Source organism: Lates calcarifer, linkage group LG15 (genome assembly GCF_001640805.2).
Source record: "Lates calcarifer isolate ASB-BC8 linkage group LG15, TLL_Latcal_v3, whole genome shotgun sequence".
Classification (NCBI taxonomy): domain Eukaryota; kingdom Metazoa; phylum Chordata; class Actinopteri; family Centropomidae; genus Lates; species Lates calcarifer.
Genome location: NC_066847.1, coordinates 11053133 through 11062602, shown reverse-complemented (window position 1 = coordinate 11062602; position 9470 = coordinate 11053133). Strand labels below are relative to the sequence as shown.

At 37.6% G+C, this 9470-nt stretch overlaps 1 protein-coding gene and 1 long non-coding RNA gene across 2 annotated transcripts in view; both read right to left on the bottom strand.

The window, feature by feature from the left end:
- The window catches only part of LOC127143325 (uncharacterized), a 5857-nt gene extending 2527 nt beyond the window's left edge, over positions 1 to 3330 (bottom strand). Inside the window, exons 1-2 of the long non-coding RNA XR_007814642.1 lie at positions 2890 to 3330; positions 1711 to 2159 (exon numbers count right to left, since the gene is read on the bottom strand). This is a non-coding gene — a long non-coding RNA (uncharacterized LOC127143325). The remainder of the gene's footprint in view (positions 1 to 1710; positions 2160 to 2889) is intronic.
- Positions 3331 to 4330: 1000 nt separating this feature from the next.
- Positions 4331 to 9456, bottom strand: prpf31 (PRP31 pre-mRNA processing factor 31 homolog (yeast)). The gene is made up of 14 exons (XM_018682577.2): positions 9289 to 9456; positions 8120 to 8335; positions 7960 to 8020; positions 7736 to 7819; positions 7532 to 7629; positions 7216 to 7322; positions 6888 to 7057; positions 6579 to 6736; positions 6395 to 6484; positions 6017 to 6144; positions 5605 to 5677; positions 4883 to 5011; positions 4688 to 4786; positions 4331 to 4594 (listed from the first exon to the last, which is right to left on the bottom strand). The coding sequence occupies exons 2-14, from the start codon at positions 8333 to 8335 to the stop codon at positions 4481 to 4483; spliced, it is 1527 nt and encodes a 508-aa protein (XP_018538093.1). The 5' UTR covers positions 9289 to 9456; the 3' UTR covers positions 4331 to 4480.
- Positions 9457 to 9470: the final 14 nt, after the last annotated feature.

Here is a 9470-nt window from a genome sequence, read left to right as displayed (position 1 = left end):
TTACTATGACTTTTTTTTCATGATTTTTTACGACATACTATACTATGACTTTTTTTTGACCGTTTTTGATCATACTATACTATGACTTTTTTTCATGATTTTTTACGACATACTATACTGACTTTTTTTGACCGTTTTTGATGCCATACTATACTGACTTTTTTTCATGATTTTTGACAACATACTATACTATGACTTTTTTTCATGGTTTTTGACGCCATACTATACTATGACTTTTTTTCATGATTTTTGACGACATACTATACTATGACTTTTTTTGACCGTTTTTGATGCCATACTATACTATGACATTTTTTGATGGTTTTTGATGCCTTACTATACTATGACATTTTTTGTTGCCTTACTATACTGTGACATTTTTTGATGCCTTACTATACTATGACATTTTTTCACATTTATTTGACGCCATACTATATTATGACATTTTTTCACATTTTTTAAAACCTTACTATATTATGACATTTTTTTACATTTCTTGATGCCTTACTATACTATGACATTTTTTGGTGGTTTTTGATGCCTTACTATACTATGACATTTTTTGTTGCCTTACTATACTGTGACATTTTTTGACGCCTTACTATACTATGACATTTTTTGATGGTTTTTGATGCCTTACTATACTATGACATTTTTTGATGCCTTACTATACTATGACATTTTTTCACCATTTTTGATGCCTTACTATACTATGACATTTTTAGATGGTTTTTGATGTCTTACTTTTCTATGACATTTTGTCATAGACCTTACTGTATTATGACATTTTTTCACATTTTTTGAGGCCTTACTATACTATGACATTTTTTCACCATTTTTGGTGCCTTACTATACTGTGACATTTTTTCACCATTTTTGGTGCCTTACTATACTGTGACATTTTTTGATGGTTTTTGATGCCTTACTATACTATGACATTTTTTGATGGTTTTTGATGTCTTACTATACTATGACATTTTTTGATGCCTTACTATACTATGACATTTTTTCACATTTTTTAAGACCTTACTGTATTATGACATTTTTTCACATTTCTTAAGACCTTACTATACTATGACATTTTGTCACATTTTTTGACGCCTTACTATACTATGACATTTTTTCACATTTTTTGACGCCTTACTATACTGTGACATTTTTTGATGCCTTACTATACTATGACATTTTTTGGTGGTTTTTGATGTCTTACTATGACATTTTTTCACATTTATTTGACGCCATACTTTTCTATTACATTTTTTCATATTTTTTAAGACCTTACTGTATTATGACATTTTTTCACCATTTTTGATGCCTTACTATACATTTTTTGAGGCCTTACTATACTATGACATTTTTGACCGTTTTTGACGCCATAATATACTGACATTTTTTGATGCCTTACTACACTATGACACTTAGATTACTTTTGCCATTACATATTACTTTTCTAATTACTTATTACTTCTAAATTTACAGATAGTTTACTGCTGTAAACTACATCTATTAACACATTACTTTGACTATTACATCTTACTTCTGATATTGCCAATTACTTTTACATTACTTCTATTAAATATAGATTACTTATACCTTATTTTTATACTGCAGATTACTTCTATTATTACTTTTTTGATATACTGAATACTGAACATGAACAATGTCAGTGCTCTGTGTTGGACGTTTGATGTAAAGCTTTTTGTGAATTACCTGGAGGCCTCTGTCCTGGTCTCAAAGAACTTCATCATCGTACGAAGTCTCTCTGTGATCGTGGACAATGTCTCTGTGATCGCGGACAATGTCTCTGAGATTATGGACAAAGTCTCTGCGATCATGGGCAATGTCTTTGTGATCGTGGACGATGTCTCTGAGATCATAGACGCTGTCTCTCTGACCATCGACAAATGTCTCCATGATCGCGGGCAGTGCCGTCAAATCGGTGACCCCCGTCTCCGCCGATTCTATCGCAAGGTCTCTACGAAGCATGGGACAATGTCTCTGATCATGGACAACGCCTCTCTCGTCTTTGACAAGGTCTCTGCGATCACGGACAATGTCTCTGATCGTGGACGATGTCTCCCTCATCCTCAACAATGTCTCTCCGATCATGGACCATGTCTCTGTGATCGTGGACGATGTCGTGGATGAAGTGGTGACACCTGGAGGAAACCAAAGAGAAACATACAAAGGAAAATGATCAATACACTACTACCTATTCCTCATCAACAGTTTAACCATGAAAACACAGAGACCAACCAACAACAACAAATATTATGAAAAAAGTCAAATGATCATTTGTGTGTCAATCAACTCATCACTGAAGCAGTCAGGTATGTTACTGTGAACTGTACAATAAACACTATCATTTAAGTAAATCTTTGAATACAGGATTTTAACTTGTGGTGTTTATTATACTTCAGTAAAGTCTGAATATTTCTTCCACTACAGACGGTCTCATACACAATCATTATTTCACATTTCAACTTTTGACACCTTACTATATCATGATATTTTTGGACTGTTTTTGACATCTTACTATAATTTGATATTTTTTACTTCTATTTTGGATTACTATTCTGCATTGCTTTTATATTACAGATTACTTTTACTGTTACCTCCAATATTAGATTACTTTTTCCGTTACATATTACTTCTAAATTTACAAATAAACTGTTGCAAACTATATGGAGTAGCAAGTGACTTTGACTAATACATCTTACTTCTGATATTGCTAATTACTTTTACATTCTATTAATACAGATTACTTATACCTTATTTTTATAGTGCAGATTACTTTTATTATTACACTTTTCTGATAAACTGAACACTGAACAAAAACAATGTCAGTCTCTGTGTTGGACAGTTGATGTAAAGCTGTTAGTGAATTACCTGGAGACTTCTGTTCTGGTCTCAAAGAACTTCTTCATTGTACTCTCTGTGATCGTGGACTACGTCTCTGTGATCGTGGACAATGTCTCTGAGATTATGGACAAAGTCTCTGTGATCGCGGACAGTGTCTTTGTGATCGTGGACGATGTCTCTGAGATCATAGACGCTGTCTCTGTGATCATTAACAATGTCTCCATGATCGCGGGCAGTGCCGTCAAATCGGTGACCCCCGTCTCCGCCGATTCTATCGCAAGGTCTCTACGAAGCATGGGACAATGTCTCTGATCAAGGACAACGTCTCTCTCGTCTTTGACAAGGTCTCTGCGATCACGGACAATGTCTCTGATCGTGGACGATGTCTCCCTCATCCTCAACAATGTCTCTCCGATCATGGACCATGTCTCTGTGATCATGGACGATGTCATGGAAGAAGCGGTGACACCTGGACAAAATCAAGAGAAATATGCAAAGGAAAATGATCAATACACTACTACCTATTCCTCATCAACAGTTTAACCATGAAAACACAGAGAAATATTCAACATTACAGCTGAACCACAAGGTTTAACAAAACACTTTGATGCCTAACTTTACTATGACATTTTTTGACATTTTTCTACATTTTATGACGTCTTATTATACTGTGGCGTTTTTTTGACATTTTTGATGTCCCACTATAACGTGACATTTTTACTTCTATTTTGGATTACTATTACTTCTGTATTGCTTTTATTACATATTACTCTTACTGTTACCTCTAATATTAAATTACTTTTATCATTACCTATTACATACTTTTTACATCTTACTTCTGATATTGTTAATTACTTTTACATTACTTCTGATATTGTTAATTACTTTTAGATTACTTCTATTTATACAAATGACTTATACATTATATAGCAGATCACTTCTATTATTACACTTTTCTGATATACTGAATACTGAACATAAACAGTTTAATGTCAGTGCTCTGTGTTGGACAGTTGATGTAAAGCTGTTTGCGAATTACCTGGAGGCTTCTGTCCTGGTCTCAAAGAAGCTCTTCATTGTACGAAGACTCTCTGCGATCGTGGACTACGTCTCTGTGATCGGGGACAGTGTCTCTGAGATTATGGACAAAGTCTCTGTGATCATGGACTATGTCGTTATGATCGTGGACGATGTCTCTGAGATCATAGACGGTGTCTCTGTGATCATCGACGGTGTCTCCATGATCGCGGGCAGTGCCGTCAAATGGTTGGTGGAGGCATAAAACTGTGAGGGGGTAGTTGTGGTTTTCTAACTTTAACTTGGATGAAATTTGTTTTGGTAACTTGATGGTCGAGTAGTACAACCAACCTTGTTTTACTGGGTTCAGATTTGATGCATGCAGTTATTGGTAGAAAATGGATATGAAGAACATGAGATAATTGGCTAAAACAAACAGCTTGACACTTGGTAAAATGTTCACATATTTTATTAAAATGGAAAAACAAAAAATCTAAAAAGTAAAAACTAAATACAGGACAAAGCACAATGTCAGATGAATTTGAAAATATATCACTTTGCAGTGCAACTGTCCTCATGTAGGATGACTGTGTGTGTGTTTTCACATCTTGGCTTCCTTCTTGACTTTCAGGAACTCTGCCATGTTAGAGAAATATTTCTGGTTTGCTTCAGCCACCTTCTTCTCTGCGGCCTGTGGGTTCACAATCTCCAGCCCCTGAAAACAAGAGAAGAACAGTTGTTAGCTAAACATAAACCTGCACAGTTCTCAAGGGACATTTAGTAAAAGAGGAAGTTTACTTCTCTTTACCTGTAGAGGAGTGAACGCTACGCTGGAGCTGGTTCCTGAGGAGCGATCTCTGACTGTTGACTTTCCTCCATATGTCATGCTCTGCTTCTGCAGTGTCCTCTGTTGTCAAAGAAAACAGAAAAAAAAATGTAATGAAGAAAAATAATGCATCATATGCTACTGTTGGGAGTTAAAACTCATAATACATCAATTTACCTGGAGCGATTTGGAGATTCTGGCCTTGGTGGCCTCGTTGACCTGAGCCTGCCTGACACGCCCGCTGCCGCTCTTCCCCAGCTGACCCAGACTAAAGCCGAGATCCTCCTGATATGCATCATCTTCAATCTGCAATAACACATCAGAAATAAGCTAAAAAATTACTGACTGTGCATCTTTTGTCAAGAATGAAGTAACAAAATATACATCTGTCCATATAAGCTGCTGGAAACTTAATTTCCCTGAGGGAGTCATCCTAAGGGATCAATAAAGTCTAGTCTAAGTCTAAGTCTAAGTCCAAAAATCTTAAAACAGATTTCCAACAAAAAAAACCCAATTCATGCAAACAGGCAAACACATATTGACTATTTTCATATTGAGATCACCTTACTGTATCTCTGCAGTTTTTCAGAACATATTTTTTCTGAGCAGAGAGCAATTAACTCACTACTGTAAATTCACTGATGTCTTTTATGTGGCCCCTGCCACCTAATATGATCAGTCTATGATTTCTGTATATTTGATGTGCATGTTTTTGACTTTTGTAAACATTTGGTTTTGTTTTCACGAAAAGTACTTTCCTTGAGTACGAGATGTACAGTAGGACTAATATGTGGAACAGTTAGACCACAATAAAAATATTGGTATGTATTATTGCTTAAAATATCACAGAGTTCAATAGAAATAAAACATAAAAAGGAGCAGAGAAAATATCCACTGACCTCGGCAAAGGTCATCCTGTTGGCATGTTTCCTGATCTCAGTCAACCCGAGACGCTCCTTCATCTTTCGATACCTTCAGGAAAACATTTAAGAGCAGTGGAGGTTATGCTATATTTTCTTATACATTTATAGCTGATGGTGGTATTCTAAACTTGGCTTGCAAGTTACATAAGCCTCTTGCTGTACTTCCAACATGTTGTTCAGCTGTTACACAATATTTCACTTCATTTTGTTCTGGAAATAAATGTCAGCTCAATCTCTGTAACCACCTATCAAGCCATTATGATTTACTTGAAATGAAAGGCTCCATAAATTAGTGAATTTGTACTTCTCCATTCTGCACCCTTTTCTCTGAATAATGGCCTGTCTGACAGGGCCAGTCAGTGTTCTAGGTAGCTGACAGGTTGTGTACCTCCTTCCTCCTCTCTTCTTCCTCTGTCCATCCAGTGGGGCCGGCAGTGGTTTGACCTGCTTCACTGGTGGAGGCTCCTGCCATTTATCAAACTTCCTCTCTATCTCTTCTTTCAGATCGTAGCCAACCTGAGGGACAAAAAGACAAAAACAAAGTTAATACCACAAAACGCACAACTCAGTTTATGTCAAATAGGTGTAATTTCAATTGTACGGAAATACTTAGGCTGGTATTTTAACAAGGTCAAGAAAATATAAAATATATAAGCTATATAAGTCTGTGTGTATACTGGATTCATGTTTGTAGCCACTTTTTAGTATCCACACACAACTTCACAGATTCAACACTAATGAATATGCGCTGTTTGTGGGCCATCACCTTGCCATCTGAACTCTCATGGAAGCTGTCCACTCGGGCAGCCAGAGTGCACTTTGCAGCCACCAGACGAGCTGCTTTCCTCCTGAGGTCCTGAAGACAAAAATGGCAGAGGGATGTTAGATAACAAAAACACTGCAATGCAGGGGTAAATATGGTGTTTTTATATGCACATATATTTACTCACAGGTGGTAGAGACTGCACAACATCACAGTGGTAGATGAAGCCAGTGTGGGGAAGCAGTGATGTGCTGCTGAAGCCGGACAGGGTTTTCCTCTGAGCTCCCAGAAGCATCAGGTTACAGGCCGGCATCTTTGAGAGATTAGTGAGGCCGCCAGCAATACCTGAAGTGAGAGGAGAGAAACCAGAGGAAGGAAGGGGGCATGGAAATGAGAACACGGTGGCAGTGAGGACAAAAATAGCTTAGAATCGCAAAGACCATCTACAGTTGTAACCTAGGTGTGTAAATTAGAAGTGAGCCTTTTTGCATCTCACCCATGATCTTTGCAGCTGTTGATGCTCCAACAATGATGGACAGATTTGGGGCAATGAATGACATTCTGGACTCTACATATTCATAAATCCTGTGTTTAGACTGGTTTAGCTCCAGAGCCATATCACATGCCTCCTCCAGTTGCTTTAGTTCTTCCTCACTCAGCAGTGACCTACAACCACAAAGAAATGCGCAAAAATAAACTTTCAGTGCTGACACCTTGCATCAATCAAAAGTCATATATAGTCAACTGTGTCCCTGAGCTCTGACAGTGAGGATCTTAATTAATTAATTTAACAGCGTAACATGGAATAAGACAGACAGACTCACCCCTGTGTGGTTGAGGCTGTAACACTGACAACCATAATAGTGGCATTGGTGAGGATTTGCTGCAGAGTTTCATTATTCTTGCATTTCTCCAGATTATTCCCCAGTTCCTAGTAAGAAACACAAAATCAAAAATGCACTGCATGTTAAAGTATATATCTTATGAATATATGAAAAATGTATAATTCATTAGTGGCCTTCTGCAGATGTATTTCCATACCTTCATCAATAACTAAAAGAGCAGCAACTACAGGCCTCTTATTCTCATGAAATGAAATGAAATGTGGTTTTGATATATTAGATGAGTAACTCATCTCACCTTCACTGTGCGAATGTAATCTAAAGAATCTGGCACCAGCGACTCAAGCTCTGGAAACCTCTTGGAATATTTATCCCTGGTAAACTTGTGAATGATATCTGAAAACAAGGGGAAAGACAGAAGACAACTCAGGTTATACAGAACAGAACTGAACTGAATCCTGAAATCTTTGAATATATTACCAAGCAGGAACAGCCGACTCACTGAGCTCATTGTCAATCTCTACTGTGAGGTTATTGGCTGCTACGATCAGTCTGTATTCTGGGTCAGCTTCAACTGGACCTGAGACTACAAGGGAACACAAAATCAGACCACACACAATATCTAACTTGAATTTAAGTGAAGAACAAAAAAAAAAAACAAAACACAAATTGTTTCGTATCCTAGGATCCTCTTCAGTAGCTATTACTGAAACAAGTTACACTCACCCTCTGAATTCTTTCGCTGCTTTCCAATATATGCTGAAATTTTGTCGATGATCTCTGAAAACTGTGAGGATACAAGATTATACAGGGACGACCAGACTGGGCATATTATTACAAACATCAATTTGTGTAAAGCAAATTTGTGAGTTATGGGAGAACTCACCTGCTTGCTGTTGCGGAGCTTGGCGATGGATGTAACGCTCTCAGCTTTACTGTAGTCCACCTCCATCTCCTCTGGGATGTCTTCCAGCCCTCCCTCTGTCCTTCCCTGGGTCGCCTCTCCATCACTCTCCCCCTCCTCTCCCTCTGGATACAGCCCATCCTCCCCCTCATCTCCAGCCTCTTCCAGGTCAGCCAGGAGCTCGTCTGCCAGAGACATCTGCAAGCAGCGGCAGAGTGTGAGACAACATGAAGGTAACTCGTTTGATAAGCTAAGGCTGCCCAGAGCAGTTTTTTTTTTAAATGAATCCAAAAAGGACCACCAGCAGTACTGATTGAACTGCAGCATGTACGCTGTAAAATACTTTCTAATCTTTGTCATGTAACGCCTACAGCAAAACTCCATGACATGTAACATTTCTGAACATAGCACAATGATGAAACTCAAATGCTGTCTAATCTATGATGTGCTTTGTCCAAAATATTTTATATTTAATTATGTCACCCAGCTTCATTAACATTTCACTCAGCTACCTCTCACCAAACAGCATGTAGGGCTAACACAATACATATTTGAGGAAAAGAAGGAGAAAATGAATAATTGATCTTTTTTTTTCTTCTTTTTTTTAAATCAATTTAATGTACCAAACGTTTACAGCATTGGTTCTCTACCTAGATGTCTGGGAACACACAAGGGGTCCCAGCTGCTCGCCTCTCCCCACTTTAATTCAACAGACTTTGACCTAACAACTTTAAGATATCGCTCTGTGCCCTTGCAATCTTTTTAGGACTATGTGTCATTTTTGTTATCTTATCACATGAGCATCATTCAATAAAGCAGCACAAATCTGTCAATAACGAGAGTGTTGGTTAGTTATGGCGTTGGACACTTATTTCCTTGGGCAAATTCATGTGCACGCAATTGGGAGAGGTTTGTAAAAATAGCTGGAGTCAACACTAATAATTTCAGGGTATTGTGGCCCTTTCCAGACTCTAAAACGACTCCAATAAAGGTAACACAGGCTACACCATGAGAAGAACTATAACTGAACATGCAATGGTCAAATACAGTGTCTGTAATGTTAATACATACTTTATGTTAGGTTAGCTAGTTAGCGTTAGCAAACGTCGGTTGAACGTTGGTTAATCAATTTCTAAGTTACGTTAACTTACCTCGAGGGTTAAAAGTCCTGTCGACTATAGAAACAAAACACAAAATGTCTTATCAAAGCTTTAATTTCTTCTATATGGCTATAAAGTAACTCGTTATGCAGTGTTTTCCTCGTCAGTCTGCGATACTGTTGTATCGTGACGTTTGTCGCAGACTAAATACGTACAAACCCTCGCACGGCTTT